This window comes from Gopherus evgoodei, chromosome 4 (assembly GCF_007399415.2).
Source record: "Gopherus evgoodei ecotype Sinaloan lineage chromosome 4, rGopEvg1_v1.p, whole genome shotgun sequence".
NCBI lineage: Eukaryota > Metazoa > Chordata > Testudines > Testudinidae > Gopherus > Gopherus evgoodei.
In genome coordinates, this window is record NC_044325.1 from 67,495,445 (window position 1) to 67,517,838 (window position 22,394).

General features: G+C 45.7%; 1 protein-coding gene across 6 annotated transcripts in view; it reads right to left on the minus strand.

The window, feature by feature from the left end:
* Positions 1 to 22,152, minus strand: part of PTGR2 (prostaglandin reductase 2) — a 37,114-nt gene extending 14,962 nt beyond the window's left edge. The window contains exons 1-2 of one of the 6 annotated variants that reach the window (XM_030559613.1): positions 21,828 to 21,925; positions 1,853 to 1,958 (exon numbers count right to left, since the gene is read on the minus strand). In XM_030559613.1, the coding sequence (XP_030415473.1) occupies positions 1,853 to 1,958; positions 21,828 to 21,924 (203 nt within the window). In that variant the 5' untranslated portion in view covers position 21,925. The other 5 variants (XM_030559615.1, XM_030559618.1, XM_030559616.1 and 2 more) reach the window with 5 other exon arrangements.
* Positions 22,153 to 22,394: the final 242 nt, after the last annotated feature.

The window sequence follows — 22,394 nt, forward strand, 5'->3', positions numbered from 1 at the left end:
TGTTTATATTTAAATATTCCTCTGCAGTGATTGCAACACAAATCCAAACACCACTGTAACAGTATGTGAAATCAGGAAGTAAAACAGCCTAGTCTGCTTTACTTTTTCCCTTCATTCTTTCAGTTTGGACAATTAAACAGCAGTAAAAGTGAAAAACAAATTAGATTTATTAAAAAAATCCAACAACCACAAGCCCTCTTTTAATAATCTCATGTTATTTAGTGTCCCTATGAAAAAAAATGAAAAACTCAGAGGTACCTATTCTAATTTCAGTATGGATTATATCCATGTTAAGGGATGGTAAACATACACCCCAACACACAAACATATAGCTAAATATAGAGAAATAAGATTAGATGGCTCATTACATTAAATGACCTAAGGTGTATGTATGTAGGTCTGACACAGTCAAGTAAAAGGTAGACATGTCAGTGACAGCAATAAATAAAAAATAATTACATTGCACTAAAGACTGCCATTTAAGATATGTTTTTCAATATGAGATAAGAGACAGCAATAAGGCAACTCAAGTATTGCTCCCCATGAAGAGAAGAAAGGAAATATCAGGTCTCTGCTTCAGCAGCACATTTTCTTCTGAGAAGGGTCAGAGGTGAGGAAGAATTTTACACCACTAGAACTGTTTTCCTGAGTGGTTTCCCCCTGTATTTCAACAGGTGAATGAAATCGAGGACTGGAAATTTGTGTCCAACACTGATTGAGTCTATGCTACTGAAAATGGCATGGTGATTGATGTGATATAAACCTAATTAATAAAGAGAAAATTACAATCTCTCTTTTAGAATAAAATAATAATGTTCCTATTGCTAACACCTGGATTACATATATACTTCTTGCTCAACTGAGCTCCATAAACATTAACCTCCATAAGCATCAAGGACATTAAAAAATAAAACATGCTAGCCGATATCTCTGTCACAGTGTTTATTTTGTTGATAAGAACAACTAATCAGATTTAGTGATGATTTTTTCTTTCTGGACTCATCTGTTTAGTTTGGAGTGCGTGTTCGTCTTTACCCTTGAATGTTACAAAATACAAGAAATAAAATAAGTGTGCGTACATGTATTATATATAAATAAATGGGGTGGGAATGACCGTAACAAAAATATGCACATCTCCTTTCCTAAGTGGGGTAGGAATGAACATATGCAGGTCCTTCTCCCTTCTTCTCAAAAATAAAATAAAATAAAATAAATCTACATTTGACACATGCATGAGGTGTAATATTTGTGTTTATTTGCCTTACATTTTCAAATGCTGTTTATAAGAATGAAAGTACATGGGATCTGGTTTTCTTCTGAGATTCCAATTACCAAGTGGTGCAAAACTATGAAATGTGGAATTCTTAAACACCAGTTTAGTGAGCTTGCTGTTATGGGCCCTCCGTAGAGTCTCTCCTCTTCAAGCCTCTTTTTTGATCCTTTGTTTTCTCTGTAGGTCACCACTGATCCATCCCCTAAAGACAGTTGGCTGCTCTGAGGGTGTAGAAGAAAGTGGCTGATCTGCCACCATAAATGTTACAGATTATTTTAAATATTTGTATATTGATTTATCAGCCGCTTGTATTATACCCAAGTCATATCTATGAACAATGACACTGTATATGGTAACCCACACAGCTCGCCACAACAAAACCAAGTTAGCACAGTATAGTTCACAACACATAACATCTTTGTAACTTTTGTTATGGATGCTAGTTTATCAAATAATGTTACAGTTAAAATCTTAACATTTAAAAGTACAGAGATTAGTATTTACAAGAAGGTGCATAAATATTGAAATATCCATAGAGTTTCTTAACTAAACATACAGATGTAAACTATGAAGAAGTACAGTAGCCCAGGAGCAAGGGTATGAGCCTGGAACTTGGGAGAGCTCAGTTCAACTCCATACTCTGCCGCAGACTTGCCTTGATGTGGCCCTCTGCACAATTTAATCCCTAGATAGAATTGGAAAAGGGGTGTGTCATAAACAGATGGTTAACGGGTAATGCCTCTTTTGCCTGTAAAGGGTTAAAAAGTTCACCTAGCCTAGTTAACACCTGACCAGAAAAATCAATGGAGGAACAAGATGTTTCAAAAGGAAGGAGAGAAGTTTTTCTTTTGTTGAGAGTTTAAGTTTCAGCCGGAGTGAAAAAGATCAAGGAACCAGCCTCTTATCAGAGTAGTAAGTTTTAGAAAGGAATAAATAGGTTTATGTTTATTTCTTTGTAACCTGTCTTATGCAATTAGAGGTAGAATCAAATTGGGTATTTTTTTGTGAAACTAAATTTGTGCCCAGGGGAACATCCTCTGTGTTTTGAATCTGTTGTCTGTGAGAAGTATCAGAGGGGTAGCCGTGTTAGTCTGGATCTGTAAAAGCAGCGAAGAATCCTGTGGCACCTTATAGACTAACAGACGTTTTGGAGCATGAGCTTTCGTGGGTGAATACCCACTTCCTCAGATGCATGTAGTGGAAATTTCCAGGGGCCCGTATATATATGCTAGCAAGCAAGCTAGAGATAACGAGGTTAGTTCAATCAGGGAGGATGAGGCCCTGTTCTAGCAGTTGAGGTGTGAAAACCAAGAGAGGAGAAACTGGTTCTGTAGTTGGCAAGCCATTCACAGTCTTTGTTCAATCCTGAGCTGATGGTGTCAAATTTGCAGATGAACTGAAGCTCAGCAGTTTCTCTTTGAAGTCTGGTCCTGAAGTTTTTTTGCTGCAGGATGGCCACCTTAAGGTCTGCTATAGTGTGGCCAGGGAGGTTGAAGTGCTCTCCTACAGGTTTTTGTATATTGCCATTCCTAATGTCTGATTTGTGTCCATTTATCCTTTTCCGTAGAGACTGTCCAGTTTGGCCAATGTACATAGCAGAGGGGCATTGCTGGCATATGATGGCATATATTACATTGGTGGATGTGCAGGTGAATGAACCAGTGATGGTGTGGCTGATCTGGTTAGGTCCTGTGATGGTGTTGCTGGTGTAGATATGTGGGCACAGTTGGCATCGAGGTTTGTTGCATGGATTGGTTCCTGAGCTAGAGTTATTATGGTGCGGTGTGCAGTTACTGGTGAGAATATGTTTCAGGTTGTCTGTGGGCAAGGACTGGCCTGCCACCCAAGGCCTGTGAAAGTGTGGGATCATTGTCCAGGATGGGTTGCAGATCCTTGATGATGCGTTGGAGGGGTTTTAGCTGGGGGCTGTATGTGATGGCCAGTGGAGTCCTGTTGGTTTCTTTCTTGGGTTTGTCTTGCAGTAGGAGGCTTCTGGGTACACGTCTGGCTCTGTTGATCTGTTTCATTATTTCCTCGTGCGGGTATTGTAGTTTTGAGAATGCTTAGTGGAGATTTTGTAGGTGTTGGTCTCTGTCTGAGGGGTTAGAGCAGATGCGGTTGTACCTCAGTGCTTGGCTGTAGACAATGGATCGTGTGATGTGTCCGGGATGGAAGCTGGAGGCATGAAGGTAGGCATAGCGGTCGGTAGATTTTCGATATAGGGTGGTGTTAATGTGACCATCACTTATTTGCACCGTGGTGTCAAGAAAGTGGACCTCCCGTGTAGATTGGTCCAGGCTGAGGCTGATGGTGGAGTGGAAGCTGTTGAAATCGTGGTGGAATTTTTCCAGAGTCTCCTTCCCATGGGTCCAGATGATGATGATGTCATCAATGTAGCGTAGGTAGAGAAGGGGCGTGAGTGGACGAGAGCTGAGGAAGCGTTGTTCCAGGTCGGCCATAAAGATATTGGCATATTGTGGGGCCATGCGGGTGACCATAGCAGTGCCACTGATCTGGAGATATATATTGTCATCAAATTTGAAACAGTTGTGTGTAAGTATAAAGGCACAGAGCTCAGCAGCCAGTTGTGCTGTGGCATCATCAGGGATAGTGTTCCTGACAGCTTGTATTCCATCTGTGTGTGGGATGTTTGTGTAGAGAGCCTCTACATCCATCGTGGCTAGGATGGTGTTTTCTGGGAGGTGACCAATGCATTGTAGTTTCCTCAGGAAATCAGTGGTGTCACGGAGATAGCTGGGAGTGCTGGTGGCATAGTCTGTGAGAGTAGCTGGTATGCTAATCTCTCCCAGAGGGTTTAATTTTACCTTTCTTTTCTTTAATTAAAAGCCTTTTTCTTAATACCTGATTGATTTTTTCCTTGTTTTTAGATCCAAGGGGGTTTGGATCTGGATCCACCAGGAGTTGGTGGGAGAAAGGAAGGGAGATGGTTAATTTCTCCTTGTTTTAAGGTCCAAGGGATTGGATCTGGACTCACCAGGGAATTGGTGAAGAAGTCTCTCAAGGCTACCCAGGAAGGGGAAGGTTTTGGGGGTAAAGGGAGTGATCCAGACACTGAAAAATCTGGATGGTGGCAACGATATCAGATCTAAGCTAGTAATTAAGCTTAGAAGTGTCCATGCAGGTCCCCACATCTGTACCCTAAAGTTCAGAGTGGGGAAGGAACCTTGACATGGTGAGCAGCAGTGAGGGATTTTTAGGAACCAAAAGCCAGATTTTTTTTTTTCCTCCTTTGAGATGCTGGGGAAGCAGTGAAGGAGAGATACCCTGAAGGCAAACAGATAAAGGTTTTTCTAACAAGGCTTTATTAGAAAGGATTCCAGCTGGACTTAGCTGGAGGGTAATTAACAGTTTGCAAAAGACAAGTTACAAACCAGTTTTTCTGGTTTCTTCTCATTCTGAGAAGTCCAGTTAAAAGCTGTGGGTTTGTTTTTTTTTACCTCGCAAACCAAGATAGCTCAGGCAGAGCAGGGAAACATGTCAAGCAAGGGGAAAAAACACATACTGCAGGAGCTCAAATTAGCCAAACTCTGGGCTGAGGACAACCAAAAGTAACATGACAGACAGATGGCCAGAGATGAGGCTGCCCACAAAAGAGCTATGGAGGAGAAACAAAAAGAAATGGAGGCGAGAGAAAGAGAAGAGAAAGTCAAAGAGGTTGACCACCAGAGGGCTATGGAGATCCAGAGGGAGGCCCACAAGCATCCCCTGGAATTAGCAAGGGCTAAGCAGGAGTTACCAGCCAACCCTAACAACCCTTCTCCAGGTACTGTTTCCCATCCCAGAAAATTCCCCACCTACAAGGCAGGTGATGATACTGAAGCCTTCTTAGAAAATTTCAAAAGGGCCTGCCATGGGTACAGCATCTCTACAGACCAGTACATGATAGAGCTGAGGCCACAGCTCAGTGGATCCTTAGCAGAGGTGGTGGCTGAAATGCCCAAGGAACACATGAACGATTATAAACTTTTTCAAATCAAGGCCAGAATCAGAATGGGGCTAACACCTGAGCATGCCCGTCGGAGGTCCAGAGCCCTAAGGTGGAAACCAGATGTGTTATTTACCCGACATGCCTATGTCATAAACAGATAGTTAAGGGTTAATGTCTCTTTTACCTGTAAAGGATTAACAAACAGGGAACCAAACACCTGACCAGGGGACCAATCAGGAGACAAAAAATTTTCAAATCTCGGTGGAGGGAAGCCTTTGTTTGTGATTTTTGGGTTTTGCTTTGTTCTCTCTGGGCTCTGAGAGTGACCACACGTACCTACAGGCTCTCTAATCTTCTATTCCAATTTTGTAAGTACAAAGGTAGAAAGGCGGTATAGTCTTTTATTTGTTTTTCTTTATTTGCAAATGTGTATTTGGCTGAAAGTATTTTAAATTGTATTTCTGCTGGAGGAGGCTTTTTCTCCAGTTTCTAGAAGCTGACAGACCCTGTAAAATTCCATCTTGAATTTACAGTGATTTTCTTTATTCTTTTTTCTTTTATTAAAAGTTTTGCTTTTAAGACCTGTCTGATTTTTCCCCTTGTTGAGGCTCAAGGGAACTGAGTCTGTACTCACCAGGGAATTGGTGGGGAGAAGGGAAAGGTGAATTTCCTCTTTGTTTTAGATTCACGGAGTTTGAATCTGTATTGCCTCTGGGTGAAGGGAAAAGAGGAGAGGGGGGGAAGGTAACATTCCTCTCTGTGTGGTGATTCAAGGAGTTTGAATCACGGTGATCTCCGGGTGTACCCAGGGCAGGAAAGAGCTGGGAGAAAGGGAGGAGGGGGAAGGAAAATGGTTTATTCCCCTTTGTTGTGAGACTCAAGGAATTTGGGTCTTGGGAGTCCCCAGGGAAGGTTTGGGGGAGACCAGAGTTTATCAGGCACTCTACTCTAAGTCCTGATTGGTGGCAGCACTACAGGATCTAAGCTGGTAATTAAGCTTAGGGGAATTCATGCTAGTACCCATATTTTGGACGCTAAGGTTCAGAATTGGGAATTATACTATGACAGCCTACCACATTGGAAAGAATTGGGATGCCTGGATATCAGGAGCAAGTGCTAACTCTCTGGAAGAGCTGTCCTTCCTAATGCAAATGGAGCAGTTCTAAGAGGGTGTTCCTGAGGAAATAGAAAGGTACATCCTAGATGGGAAGCCCAAAACTGTAACCGAGGCGGGGGAGATTGGAGCCAAATGGGTGGAAGTGGCAGAAAAGAAAAAAAACTACTAGCAGTTGGAGCGAATATCAGAGGGGGCAAACCGAAACTAAACCCTATCACCACGGGCAACCCAAGGCCCCACCTACAACCCAAGGAAAGCCCCAGACTCCTTATTGTCCCACCTCACCAGTCTCCAGCAACCCACCTCAGCCCAGTGACCAGTCAGCTGGGAAATGTTTTAAATGTAATGAACTGGGACATATAAAGGCCTACTGCTCAAAGAACCCCAACCGATTATAGTTCATTACACCACAATCACACCAAAGATACCCAGGCCCAGATGCCTCTCAAATACCCTCGAAGTGAAGGGAAACCTTGAGAGTGGGCGGAAAGAAGGTTATCACGTGGAGAGACACTGGGGGACAAGTGTCAGCTATCCACCAGTCCTTAGTGGACCCCAAATTCATCAACCCAGAAGCCCAGTGACAATTCACCCATCCATGTCAAAATCTTTAAACTTGCCTACAGCTAAGTTGCCTGTCCAGTACAAAGGCTGGTCAGGAATGTGGACTTCTACAGTCTATGACAATTATCTCATCCCCATGATACTGGGGGAAAGACTTGGCCAACCATGTGAAGCTGGCCAAGAGAGTGGGAATGGTCACACGCAGCCAGGCCAAGCAAGCTTCCACACCCATCCCTGTTCCTGAGCCGTCCACCAGGGCCCCATCTGTGTTACCAGAGACCCAGACAGAGATGGTGGAACTGGATCTTCTACCCATGAATGCTACAGCCATGGTAAATCCAGTCCCAGAACTGGAACTGGCGAAGCAACCAGCACCAGAACCGTTGCCAGCACTGACTCCAGCGCTTGTAAACCCATCTACAACTCCAACGCCAGAGGGCACCAGCGGGCCTGAACTGGCAGAAGCAGCTGACAACCCTACCCAAGAGGCTCAGCCAGAGCCTGAAATATCACATAGTGCAGCAGCGGAGAGCGGTTCACAATCAACAAAAACAACCCCATCACCTACATCACTTCCAGAGGGACCAAGCCCAAGTCCACAGTCTAAGGAGGAATTGATGTCTCCAGCCTCAAGGGAACAGTTCCAGGCTGAACAGGAAGCAGATGACAGCCTTCAGAAAGCTTGGGTGGCAGCATGGAGCACCCAACCGCCTCTCAGCTCTTCTACCCGATCCCGGTTTGCTGTAGAACAAGGACTTCTATACAAGGAGACTCTTTCTGGTGGACACCAGAAAGACTGGCATCCTCAAAGACAGTTGGTAGTTCCAACTAAGTACCGGTAAAACTCTTGAGCTTATCCCATGATCATCCCAGTGGTCATTCTGGGGTAAACAGAACCAAGGACCGGTTGGGGAAGTCTTTCTACTGGGAGGGAATGGGCAAGGACGTTGCTAATTATGTCTGGTCCTGTGAGGTGTGCCAACGAGTGGGAAAGCCCCAAGACAAGGTCAAAGCCCCTCTCCAGCCACTCCCCGTAATTGAGGTCCCATTTCAGTGAGTAGCTGTGGATATTCTGGGACCTTTCCCAAAAAAGACCCCAAGAGGAAAGCAGTACATACTGACTTTCATGGATTTTGCTACCCAATGGCCGGAAGCAGTAGCTCTAAACAACACCAGGGCTAAAACTGTGTGCCAGGCCTTAGCAGACATTTTTGCCAGGGTAGGTTGGCCCTCCGACATCCTTACAGATTCGGGAACTAATTTCCCCGCAGGGACCATAAAAAACCTGTTGGAAGCTCATGAGTGAATCACTTGCTTGCCACCCCTTATCACCATCAAACCAATGACCTGGTGGAGAGGTTTAATGAAACTTTGAGGGCCATGATACATAAATTTGTAAATGAACACTCCAATGTTTGGGACCTAGTGTTGCAGCAGTTGCTTTTTGCCTACAGGGCTGTACCACATCCCAGTTTAGGGTTTTCACCATTCGAACTTGTGTATGGCCACGAGGTTAAGGGGCCATTACAGTTAGTGAAGCAGCAATGGGAGGGGTTTACACCTTCTCCAGGAACTAACATTCTAGACTTTGTAAGCAACCTACAAAGCACCCTCCGACACTCTTTAGCCCTTGCTAAAGAAAACCTAAAGGATGCTCAGAAAGAGCAAAAGGTCTGACATGATAAACATACCAGAGAGCATTCCTTCAAAGTAGGGGACCAGGTTATGGTCTTGAAGGCGCAACAGGCTCATAAGATGGAAGCGTCATGGGAAGGGCCAATCACAGTCCAAGAGTGCCTGAGAGCTGTTAACTATCTCATAGCATTCTCCCCACCTCAACCCTAAAGTGTACTATGTTAATTCTCTAAAGCCCTTTTATTCCAGAAAATTAAAGGTTTGTCAGTTTACAGCCCAGGGAGGAGATGACGCTGAGTGGCCTGAAGGTGTCTACTATGAAGAAAAAAGTAACAGTGGCGTGGAAGAGGTGAACCTCTCCACAATCCTGGAACATCTGCAGCGGCAAGAGATCAAGGAGCTGTGCACTAGCTTCGCACCAATGTTCTCAGCCACCCCAGGACAGACTGAACGGGCATACTATTCCATTGACACAGGTAATGCTCACCCAGTTAGAACCCCACCCTACCAAGTGTCTTCTCATGCCCAAGCTGCTATAGAACAGGAGATCCAAAACATGCTACAGAAGGGTATAATCTGCCCCTCTAACAGTGCATGGGCATCTCCCATGGTTCTAGTTCCCAAACCAGATGGGGAAATATGCTTTTGCGTGGACTACTGTAAGCTAAATGCTGTAACTTATCCCGACAACTATCCAATGCCACGCACCGATGAGCTATTGGAGAAATTGGGACATGCCCAGTTCATCTCTACATTAGACTTAACCAAGGGGTACTGGCAAGAACCGCTAGATGAACCCGCCAAGGAAAAGTCAGCCTTCATCACCCATGCAGGGGTGTATGAATTTAATGTGCTTCCCTTCGGGCTGCAAAATGCACCCGCCACCTTCCAAAGACTTGTAGATGGTCTCCTAGCATGATTTGGAAAATCTGCAGTTGCCTACCTTAATGATGTGGCCATTTTTTCTGATTCATGGGCAGAACACCCGAAGCACCTGGAAAAAGTCTTCGAGCACATCAGGCAGGCAGAACTAACTGTTAAGGCTAAAAAGTGTCAAATAGGCCAAAACAGAGTGACTTACCTTGGACACCAGGTGGGTCAAGGAATGATAAATCCCCTACAGGCCAAGGTGGATGCTTTCCAAAAGTGGCCTGTCCCAAAGTCAAAGAAACAAGTCCAATCCTTGTTAGGCTTGGCCGGATATTACAGGTGATTTGTACCACACTACAGCCAAATCGCTACCCCACAGCAGACCTAACCAGGAAGGCACAGCCAAATGCATTTAAGTGGACTGATGAATGTCAGAAGGCCTTTAACCAGCTTAAGGCAACACTCATGTCTAATCCTGTGCTAACGGCCCCAAACTTTGACAAACCATTCCTAGTAACCACAGATGCATCTGAGCATGGTGTAGGAGCAGTTTTAATGCAGGAAGGACCAGATCAAGAATTTCATCCTGTCGTGTTTCTCAGCAAGAAACTGTCTGAGAGGGAAAGCCACTGGTCTATCAGTAAAAAAGAATGCTACGCCATTGTGTATGCCCTGGAAAAGCTATGCCCATACGTTTGGGGACGGCATTTCCAGCTACAAACCGACCATGCTGCGCTAAAGTGGCTTCATACTGCCAAGGGAAACAACAAAAAACTTCTTCGATGGAGTTTAGCTCTCCAAAATTTTAATTTTGAAATTCAACACATTTCAGGAGCTTCTAACAAAGTAGCTGATGCACTCTCCCGTGAAAGTTTTCCGGAGTTAACTGGTTAAATTGTCCTTGGAATGTGAAAAATCTTGTAGTTTTATATAATTAGTAGTATATGTAAAGGTGCATGTGTTTTATTAATCTGTTTATTCTAAAGTTCTAGGAAGAAATCACTGCCAGTGTGGTTCTATACTGTCTGAGATTTGGGGGGCGTGTCATAAACAGATGGTTAACGGTTAATGCCTCTTTTGCCTGTAAAGGGTTAAAAAGTTCACCTAGCCTAGCTAACACCTGACCAGAGAAACCAATGGGGGAACAAGATGATTCAAAAGGAAGGAGAGAAGTTTTTCCTTTGTTGAGAGTTTAAGTTTCAGCCAGAGTGAAAAAGATCAAGGAACCAGCCTCTTATCAGAGTAGTAAGTTTTAGAAAGGAATAAATAGGTTTATGTTTATTTCTTTGTAACCTGTCTTATGCAATTAGAGGTAGAATCAAATTGGGTATTTGGATATTTTTGTGTGTAACTAAATTTGTGCCCAGGGGAACATCCTCTGTGTTTTGAATCTGTTGTCTGTGAGAGTAGCTGGTATGCTAATCTCTCCTAGAGGGTTTTCTTTTACCTTTCTTTTATTTAATTAAAAGCCTTTTTCTTAATACCTGATTGATTTTTTTCCTTGTTTTTAGATCCAAGGGAGTTAGGATCTGGATCCACCAGGAGTTGGTGGGAGAAAGGAGTGGGGATGGTTAATTTCTCCTTGTTTTAAGATCCAAGGGATTGGATCTGGACTCACCAGGGAATTGGTGAAGGAGTCTCTCAAGGCTATCCAGGAAGGGGAAGGTTTTGGGGGTAAAGACACTGAAAAATCAGGATGGTGGCAGCAATACCAGATCTAAGCTAGTAATAAAGCTTAGAAGTGTCCATGCAGGTCCTCACATCTGTATCCTAAAGTTCAGAGTGGGGAAGGAACCTTGACATGCATACTCTGCCGCAGACTTGCCTTGATGTGGCCCTCTGCACAATTTAATCCCTAGATAGAATTGGAAAAAGGGTGTCTGCAGGCAGAGTAAATGCACAGTTCCCATGCACCACGGAATAGTTCACCGTGTTACTACTGCATAAACCTTTATGAAGGACTTCAACGGGAATGAACTAAGGAGGAGTCAAAGGATCCACATTTATGCTGATCCTGTGGCCCAAACATCCCATGCAACTAGTATAGAAGGGCTGTCACTTTCATAACCCATAGGCTGAAATAGCAGCCACAGGAGTCTCTGCAGCAGCCCCACTCAACAGCTCTGGGGTTTGAGTATAAGGAATGGATTTCACCCCCAAAAATCTCTCCACACTCCACCCACTTAAAGCCTAAATAAACAGGTTTTATGTAGGTGTAATGAATTTCACCCACAGGCATCATGTAGTTATTTTAATATGGGCCAAAGTGAGAGAGAGATTAAGTTTTTATGTGCACACTTTTGACAATCTTTGTAATTCTGAAGTCACTACGCAATTGTATTATGAGAATGGAAAGAGTATTAACAAGGGCCAATTAATAATTCTTAAATATATATGTATTTCTACCCTCCCTAACACCTGCTCTGTATTGTGGCACACAGTAAGTGCAGACCTCAAAATATTCAGCCCCATCTGGAAATTCCAGTATGTTAGTAAGTGTTGAAGTTATTTAAACATATTTTTACCATCTTAGCATCAATGCATTTTTTAAAATCTCTGATTAACAAACAAAAATATTAAAACACAGGAAAACAGCACATTTGCAGTAGTGCACAGGAAAATGAAAGAAAGGGGGAGGCAGCTAAGGAGCAAAATCTTAGATGACTTATTTGAAGATCTGAAGTTCTTGGGGGACAGGAATACTGTTAATGTTTGAGTTCAGCTTACTAATCTGTTGTTGATAAACTTGTACAGCAATGCCATTTGGAGACCTTCCCTGATTCAGTGAGTGGGTGGTGAGAGAATAAGGGGGAAGCTGGTGACTGAAGTGTCACTCTATGGCAGCTGTCACAGTAAAAGATAATTATGGAGATGGACATTTATTTCTCAGTACAACTGCACTTATTCCAGGCTGCAAGCCAATAAACCATTACACAAGTGAAAAATGCTGGACACATTAATATCACAATGTAACATGAAGCACCAATATCTTCCAACATTAAAAAGCAATAGAGACTTCATAAGAAAAAAAATAAGATCACACGTTTTAGCACCATTGGATTATGGGAGTCTTTTGGAGGGACTGAAAGGAAAAATATTTTTCTTTAAAAAGTGAAAAAAAAAAAAAGAGCAGTATTTACATTACTGCCTTGAATACGTGTGTCATGTCAATAAATGCCATTTCTAAGGAAAATTGTATTGGTTCAGTTCTTTAGGATAAGATGCTACACACTTTAACACATTAAACTTTTCATATAATAATGGACTGAGTGTATTAATTGAGAATGTTCTTTTATCACATTCAGAGTATAAATTATGGCAAGGTTAAACAACCATGACTGAATGCCAGAATCATTTGAGTCATGCTGGAGCAGCAGCAGCATTAGAGAGGGTCACAGCAATATTCCCAGAGGAGTCTCAACTACATTCTCTGTCCTACTTTTACTTTTCCCCATGTCTCTTCCCACTTTTGCAAACAGGCATACAACAACCCTTTCAAAGGACTAAAATACATTAGTGAAGACGACAATGTTGTAGGCTTTATTTTGGGAAAAAACAGTCAATGCTTTTTTGTTTTCATTTGTGTATTGGTAGCACCGTTTATTATTAAGGTTTCCCAACACTTCCCATTATAAGATGGTGCTTTCAATTGCTTATAATTTTGCCAAACCTTAACCACTAGGGTTGAAATGTTATATGCTAGGTATCTGTCTCAAGCTGAATTTTTCTGGAAAGTTTCAGCCAAAAAGGTTCAGCTGTTTCCAAGAAAAAGACTGGGGAACCATGTTTCCCATATTAAAAAGTTCTGGCAACTCTTCGTGACCCTGCTAGTGCCTCCTGCTTTGGAGCAGGGACTTGAAATTTGGCAGAGGATGGGCCTTTATATTAGGTATATGCTTTTTGCTATTCTTAGGGAAATCTATCCAAATTTGGCCAAGTTATAAGTTTTTGAAAAAATCACAGTATGCTCATGCTTATTAGAGACATGCTAGACTTTTACAGCTAAAGTCTCCAAAGATTCTGTCTGCTCTAAGCATGCTTCCTACTGGAGCTGAGCAGAGCATTCCCTGCAATTGCCACTCTGGGCTGCTGCAGGCAGTGCCAGGTCCAGAACTGGGCACAAGAACTGAGAGTCGGAACCTGTCTCTTCTGTGCTCTTAAAGCTTCTCCCAGCTGGGCTTAGGCAGCAAGGAGAAGGAGGGTGCCTGATCTGAATGCAGATGGGACAAGAGTCAGACCAGGTTGGGAGGAATAGATTGTGACAAGGAGCCTCAGGGAGATGCACAAAGAACTGTGATTCGGATGGCGTGTTTTGAGGAGGAGACTAGGATTGGTTAGATGAGGAGACTAGAACTGGGATGAGGAGCCAGCATGGAGAAGAAAAAGGAATAGGACATGGGGGGGATAGGTCAGTGGTTTGAGCCTAGGTCTACTAAACCCAGGGTTGTGAGCTCAGTCCTTGAGGGAACCAGTTAGGGAACTGAGGTAAAAAAACTTCCTGGGGATCAGCCCTGAGTATGGGGTTGGACTAGATGACCTCCTGAGGTCCCTCCCAACCCTGACATTCTATGGACAGGTTCAGGAAGACAGAGCAGAAGGGGTCAAATTTTGATGAAATGGGCAGAAGAGTCTGTGTGGACACTACTTACACATCCCTCCAGAGCCTGGAATGGAATCCAGGATTCCTGAGCCTCATTCCTTTGGAGTCAGCAAATATCTGTGGCAACCCACTAGCAAGGTATGTGTCTCATCTTCATGTAGTACTGGTATACACAGAGGATGACAATCCACTACTGCTATTAGTTATTCAGTTAGCTCAAGAGGCAAATGTTCAGTTTGCTTTTTAAAAAACCTAATAAATTGCAACAAAAACCATATTTAAAAGAATGTTATTAAGATTGCAAAGGAAAGCACTCAAATGTTAGGAAATGCCAGAATTAAGGTTGCCTGAGACTCAGAGATTCAAGTAAAAATTAATCCACTAATTTTGAGTGCCAAACTTGAGACAACTAGGACCTGTTTTTTTTTCTTCAGAATATTTAACATTATAAACCACTTTATATGTTCAAAGCACAGCTCCCAAATCTTCAGTTGCAGCTCAGTGCTCAGCACTTCTTCAGATCAGACCCCAGGGTTTCAAATCACACCAAAAAAAAATTGAGGACACACAATTAGTGACCACCAGAGAAAAGTCTGGTTTAAATGACTTTCCCAGCAACACACAGGAACACTTTGGCAGAGGCAGGCATAGAATCTAATTCTCAAGGCCAACATTCAAGTGCCTTAACCATGAGACCATTTTTTCTCATTCTGGCACCCCTTGCCTTATTTGCAACACATCTTCCAACCCCACTAGACCTCTAGAGATCTCCAATGCATCACCCAAGTAGGCTGAATGCCATTCAGCTAGTCCATCTCTGAACTATGCCCAAAAACATCTATACTTGTCCATGCTTCAAGCTCCATGTCCTTGCTCTTGTGTCCTGCCTCAACACCAAGTGGCAGCAGCTATTGCCACCTGCAGAAGACCGGGAGCCACAGTGGCCCAGCCTGTATTCTACATTAGTCCCTTACCCTTTGGGGAAATTCAGCTGATAGCCCTTCTGTGGAGCTGTGAGCACGGTCACGTGGTTGGTGTGGTTCACAAAGTCTCCTGATACTTGCCCCTTTTGCACCAAGAAAGACCCTGGCATACATCTATGTAGAGCACATCAGGCTGCAGCCCCTCTTCCAGCTCCAGAACCTGCTGAGGTTCTAACTGCATTTCTCCCCACACCTCCTTGTATATGCACACCCCACCCATGGTCTTACAGAGGTACGAGGCCTCCATATCAACCTGCTCCTGACACTGGCAAGATGGCCATCAATCAGACCAGGAGGCGTTCCTCCCCCTTATTTGAGGCAGTGGGCTTTAAATCTTGGAAGGGCCTATGCCCACCCATCCCAGTATCTGCAATATGTGCATACCTTCCAACTTCTGCAACAGCTGAGGCAGGGGTCCTACAGACAACAGTATTCTTCATTCCACAACCCTTATTCGTTCCCAGAGCACAATCTGTCCTGGGCACTAAATGAGGCAGGGGGAAAACAGTATGTAATCATGCAGTTAAATACTGTAATTTGACACAAGGAGCCTGAATTGAAGTTGCACGAGCAACCTTCATTCTGGCATTTCCTCATTTCTGAGTGCTTGACTTTGCAACCTTAGTGATATTCTTTTAACTTAGCCCTCGTCCAGACTAACCCGCGGCATCGGCGGGTTAAAATCGATTGCTCGGGGATCGATATATCGCGTCTAGTCTGGACGCGGTGTATCGATCCCCGAGCGCGCTTACATCGATTCCGGAACTCCATCAATCCGAACGGAGTTCCGGAATCGACACGGAGAGCCGCGGACATCGATGCGGCGCCGTCCAGACTGGTGAGTACCTCGATTTTAGAAATTCGACTTCAGCTACGTTATTCTCGTAGCTGAAGTTGCGTATCTAAAATCGATTTTAATTCCTAGTCTGGACGTGGCCATAGTTTGTGTGTGTAATAAAATATATATTGAGAAACACTCACTAAATAATCTCCAAAAATTACGTATGTATTTATTTTACAAATGATAAGCAGAAAATTGTTTGGTGTTTTCTGACTGAAATTAAGGCCTTACATTTTAAGCCACAGTCTAATCCTACACATTCTAACTCACCTGAGTAGCCCTACTGAAATCAATAGGACAACTTATGTGAATAAGAGTTTGTAGGACTGGGCCACATATTAGTACCTATTCAAAAAAAAGGCTTAAACAGCACAGGCCTGGAGCATAACCCCCTATGGAAAAATTCACAGAAGGGACACAGAGGAAGGAAATCTCCTTGCACAGGCCCTACAGGCAGAAGGATGGGGCACTATGTTCCCTCTAAGCTGTGCAGTTGGGCTGCCGCCAAGGTGAGATTCAAGTGCCACTCAGTTGATTAGCAGAGCACACTCATCCAGCAGTGTTCAGGTGCCTCTCCCTCTCACCGCTTCGCAGCTATATTGCTCCTGCAGCTGCTCCTGGGACCCTCCTGTGCGCTGTGCAGAGTGGGGGGAGGGAGAGAGGCACTGATGTCAGGGTGTCTCCCTCCCCACACCTCTGTACCCCATCTCCGCAGTGCAGGGGAGAGGGAGCAGTCTGGCTCAGGACCCAGAGTTTCTGCGGTCTGAACTACGGGCGCCTCTGGGCCGTGAGTGCCTTTCTTAAAGAGACAGCACATGGTCTCTGAGACTTCCTCAGCAGCCAGCTCACACACACACACACACACACACGCCCCCCTGCCCACATACTCTATCTCTACAGAGCGGGGGAAGGGAGACAGGGCTCCGGACAGAGCAGGAGAGCTTTCAATGAGTGCCTTAAAGAGATAGTGCACGGCGTCTCTCAGAAACTTCCCCAGTAGCCAGCACAAACACAGTCTGTGTCACATACACACAGAATCTCTGTCTCTTTCACACTCACCTCCCAACACATACTTGTATTATTGTTGTTGTTATTTCTTTGTACTTCCCATAATGCACATATATTCTCTGTAATTTTATTCTTTCAAAGTGTGTTATTTTAGTGTTTTGACTGGTCTATGCATTTCATAATTTTTATTTCTCTTACACTTACATTTAATTCTTTGAGTAGTGAATTTTAAAATGCCTAACCTGTCCTGGCTAGAGTAATTATCCCTATGGTAACTTTTAAAAAAAATATATATATTTTTGGTTTGTTTTTACTGGTGACACACATCTGCATATACCTTGTTGCGCATAACAAATTTTTTTTCGCACATACATGGAAAAAATTTGAGGGAACATTCAGCCAGGGCAGTGCTGCAGAGGTGATGGAGTACTTTCTGCAGAGGAGCTTAGAGATCCACGTGCAGAGGGTCCCCTCTCTGAGCACTTGGTTGGGGGAAGGACACTGTGGGTTGGACTAAGGCCCAGATCCATAAAAGAATGTAAGCAGCTAAGCCCCAGATTTAGATGCCTAAAGTACATCTATACAGCCTGTGACAGCAAGCCTCCAAGCCCGAGACAACAGACTTGGTCTTGAGTTATCATGCTAAACAGAGCTGTGTAGATGTTGTGGCTCAGGTTGGAGCTTGGGATCGAAAGCCTAGGGAAGGGGTGGGCTTCAGAGCAAGAACAAGAGCAAGAGCTCAAGCCTGAGACAAATTAAAAGCGGCTATCTACCCAGCTATTTTTAGCACCACAGCATGAGCACCATGAGCCCAAGTCTGTCGACTCAGGCGCAGATGCTCACTGCCACAGACTGCTGCTGCCTGTGTAGACATATCTTTCATTCTGGGTTTAGGCAGCTAACTCCCAATTTTGGCTCAAACTGCAATTCACAAAACTCCCACCAAACCAGGTAGGTGCCTAAGTTTTCTAAGTAAAAGTTACCTAGGCAGCTCAGCATGTGCACTGCTGCCTCTCTCTAGTTCAGTTCCCTATCTCCCACCTAAGCCACAGACTGATTCACAAACTGGAGGAAGATAGGCATTCAGCTGCATAAATTGTTTGCAGGGCCTGATCTGGTAGGGATTCTGTAGCTTGACCTATGGATTACGTATTAAATTATATTGATTACTTAAGAATTCCCAGTTATGACTCTGAGGTTTGACAGTTCTTGTCTCAAGACCAAGCCCAGTATTATTAAAATTACTGTATAGCTGGGAACCCCAATATGCACAGTTGCAACACTCACACTTTAGGAACCCTTCTGTATTTGTAATAGTTTATTAATACATTTAGCAAAGTCACAAACACTCTGATCCAGCAAGGTAGTTAGAGATAATATAGAATGTACATCTGAACATCCATATACTCACACCATCCCTTGCAGAACAACCTGAAATGTTAGCCATTATCTTCCTCATCACCTTCCTCATCATCACCAGTGGCCATCATCCTGGCACCTCCCAAGGTCTACATCTCTCTCCTCCTGTACACAGACTGGGATACAACTTGTATGTTACACTGACACCACTATGCCTAATGTATATTCAGTAGAGGTTTCTCCCCTCTTCCTTATTTGTATTTCCTCATCCTACTAATGTTGGGGTGGCCTTCTCCTATAAGTTAGTATATTAATGATCTCAGCTTATTATCATATATGACATTTTATTGCCATGGCATTGTTGTGGTCAGACATCTGCATATGTTCCTATCCTAAAATATCCAAAAGCTGGTGCTAGCTCATATTCCTGTGGTTGTCTCATGTTGTTATGTACAAACTTCTCCCTTAAACATTCTATTCTCAGTTCCCAAAACTTAGGGGTGACCACTGGGCTATTTATCTGTGCTAAAGTTAATAGGCCTCAAGCCTTATGCTAACTGCTGAAGCCAATGTCTTACAGGATACAGGCTCCTTGCGTTATTGCTAAATAAAATAAACGCTAATGCTAGCTCACTGGGCTACAATGCTTTGAGGCTGTCTACTGGTTCAGGTCCTATTCAAAATCCTGCTGGAGGAAGAGGTGTTACCACCTACTTTATAACTTTTACCATAGTGGTTAGAGCACTTGGGAAATCCAGTTTCAATTCCATCCTTTCTGGCAGAGAGGGGGGAGAAAGTATTTACTGAGCAATGGGATATTTTGATGTGGGGTTCCCTCAGTCTCTCCTGTTGAAGCTGTTTGCACTAGGATGAGTAATAATAGAATGAATAGAGTAAGATGACTGGACCCAGGGTCTCCCACCTCGTAGCTGGGTGCCCTTACCACTGGACTATAGAATCATTCTCACACATAGTATCTCTGGCTCAGCAACAGTTTGAGAATGATTCTGTAGGGAGATCCCTGTTCAAATCCCTTCTCCCCCTCTGGCAGAAGAGGAGGAATTGAACCTGGGGTCTCCATATGATCCCAGAGGATTACTCTAACCACTGTGCTAAAAGTTATAAGGTGAGTACCTCTTTCCTCTCCCATTTTGTATGGAGCAAGACAGGCTCCTAAAGCCATCTGACTCTAGGTGGCGGGCTCCTGTTTATGAATCATTAGCAGAGTTAGGTGCCTATCTACAAGAGAGGAGTGGTGCCTACTCCCCCATGGTTGGCATCTCCCATTGGCTGGCTCAGGTAGCTCTCAGCCTAATATGCTGGTTTTGTGGATCACATTCTTAGGCTATGTTTCCCCATTCATTGTATTACATCTGGGGGAATTCTGCACCACTGCACAATATAGAATTTGTCAGAAATTAATGTTTTTTGCACAGAATTTCTCTCCTCGCCCCTGAAATGGGCTGCCGTGCTGCTGGCCGCCACTAGGGGCCACTGGACCTGGCAGAGCTCAGCTCACACATAGAAGACACAGCAGAGGAGAGGTGGAGGGAACTAGAGGGTTCCAGGCAGCTGCAATTCCCCATATGCCGAGAGAAAGAGATGGTGGCCTGCAGGAAACTTCACACAAGCCTTGGACAGAACATCAGGCTGTTTCCCACTCTGATCCCTGGCATAGGTCCCGACTCTGTGGGTGCTACAGCCCTGGAGCACCCACGGGGAAAAATTAGTGGGTGCTCTGCCCCAACTGGAAGCCAAGCTTCTTTCACCTAGGGTGACCAGATGTCCCGATTTTTAGGTCTTGTTCTTATATAAGCTCCTATTACCCCACATCCCCATCCTGATTTTTCACACTTTCTGTCTGGTCACCCTACCTTGTCACCCCCTGCCTGCCGCACCTTCTCCTCCTTCTCCCTCCCCATAGCGCGCCCTGTCCCTGCTCCTCCGCCTACTTCCCAGAGGCCACCAAACCGCAGTCTGGCGGCATTAACAAGCTCGGGGAGGGAGGAGGAAGGAGTGGGAATGTGGTGCACTCAGGAGAGGGGGCAGGGATTTGGGGAAGGCATTGGAATAGGGGCAGGGAGGGGGCGGAATTGGAGTGGGGATTTGGGGGAAGGGGTTTGACTGGGGGTGGAGCATGGGGTGGGGCCTCATGGAAGGGGTGGAGTGGGGGCAGGGCTGGGGGACTCCGGGGGGGTGGGGTCGAGAACCCAGGGAAAAGCAGGGAAGTTGGCGGCTATGACCTCTGGGTTCTGAGGCATAGGTCCCTACTTCCCCTCTTTCATGTGGGTGCTCAACCCCCACTCTGCCCCTGGCCCCACCCCTACTCCACCCCTTCCGTGAGTGTTATTTTGATAAGTAACATTTGCAGAATTTTAAAATATGTGCAGAATTTATTATTTTTTTTTTGCACCAAATTCCCTCAGAAGTAAGTGTATGGTGCACACAACTCGGCTCTGTGAGTTGCAGTGTCATTCTTGTGGTTTGCTAGGTGGCCTGATGCTCACTGTTGCAACACCTAAGTTCCTTTGTGGATTGCACCTGCAGTTTGGATTTATACCTGTGTAATAGAGAGTGGCATGTGTGACAGAAGATTATCAGAACAGTCCCTTCTGACTTGAACAGCTATGATGGTGGCTATGTTTGCAATCAGGGTGGAACCACCTCAGTTCATTCTTTACAAGACAGTAGCTGTTGGCCTCAGTCCTACAGAGGCTTGGGCACAGGGCTGCGCACTGCATCACCAGGGCCGGTGCTTCCATTTAGGCGACCTAGGCATTTGCCTAGGGCACTAGAATTTGGGGGGGGGCTGCATTTTGACACCCTTGGCAGCAATTCAGCGGCAGGGGGTCCTTCTGCGGCAATTCTGCGGCAGGTCTTTCACTCACTCCGGGACCCGCCGCCAAAGTGCCCTGAAGACTGGGAGTGTGCAAGGACCCCTGCTGCAGAATTGCTGCCAATGACCGGGAGCGCGGAAGGACCCCTGCCTAGAGTGCCAAAAACCCTGGCGCTGCTCCTGTGTGTCACAGTTACGCAACTTGGCAGCAGCATTTAGTCAAGGTAAAGAGAAACAGTGAGTAGGGCCCCTTCTCCCTGGTAACTCCGGCTACACCCACTGCCTATGACAAACACACGACCCACAGGGCACCGAGCTGCACCACTGCTTCACCCCGTATCGCTATTGGACTCTGACCCCTCCAACGGGATAGGTGGCGTCGCCACTTTATGCTGCAACCAGGGCGCTGCCACCTTGTCACGTGCAGCGCAGCCAGGCGCGCGGGGCCCGTCCCTGCACTGTCAGACCGTTGTCTCTCGACGGTCATTTCCGACTGAAACACCGCCCCCTCCCCCACGCCCGGCTCCGATACCGCTTCACCTGACCCGGGCTCTGCGGCCGGGGCTCGGAGGCACTAGCGCAGTCTATGGAACGAAGAACGGTGCGGAGACGGGCAGGCACCGAGCCCGCCTCCTCTCTCCTCCCCGCCCAGCGCACGTGCGCGGTTGCGCGAGCTGACAGACGGTTACTGGAACTCGCGGCGCGGGTCAGTTAGGCACTGAAACGCCCCTCCCCCCGCCGCCTCATCCCCCAGCGCCCGCGCGCCGGCAGCCTGGGGATGCCAGCACTCACCGGGACCGACTCTCGTGCGCACCCGTCTAGGCGCGAGATCAGCCGCCAGCTTATGAAACCAAGGCCTGTGCCCGCTCCGCTCGCTCCTCGCACGCATGCGCGTACCTCGGAAAAGAGCCGTGCGCGGCTCGGCTGATTAAAAGGGCGAGGCACAGTAGGAGCAGTGCGGTCGGACGGGCTGAGTTTGAAGTACTGGGGGGCGATCGATCCCGCGCGGGTGTACGAGGGCCCGGGACTGGAGCGAGAGGCCGGTGGTAGCGGGGAGGGTGGGCAGGAACAGCTCTCTTGGCAGGGAGCCCGTGTGACCGCGGGGCCTGGCGCGTGGAAACCCAGCCCCGCCCCCTTGGAAGCCAGGCCAGCGAGCGCTGCTGTAGGCTGGGCGGGAGCGCGTGTTCCCCGTAGCTCTTTGTCCGGGGGGGCTCAGCGAGGACAGTGCCGGGGGCCCGGGCTCCCAGCAGGGAGGGTTTGTGTTCGCAAGGCGCTCATTGGAAGACGCCTGCTTCATTTTTTGTTGCGAAAGACAGAGGGTGAGTTTGTAATGAAACTGGCAGGGGAAGGTGAATAGTT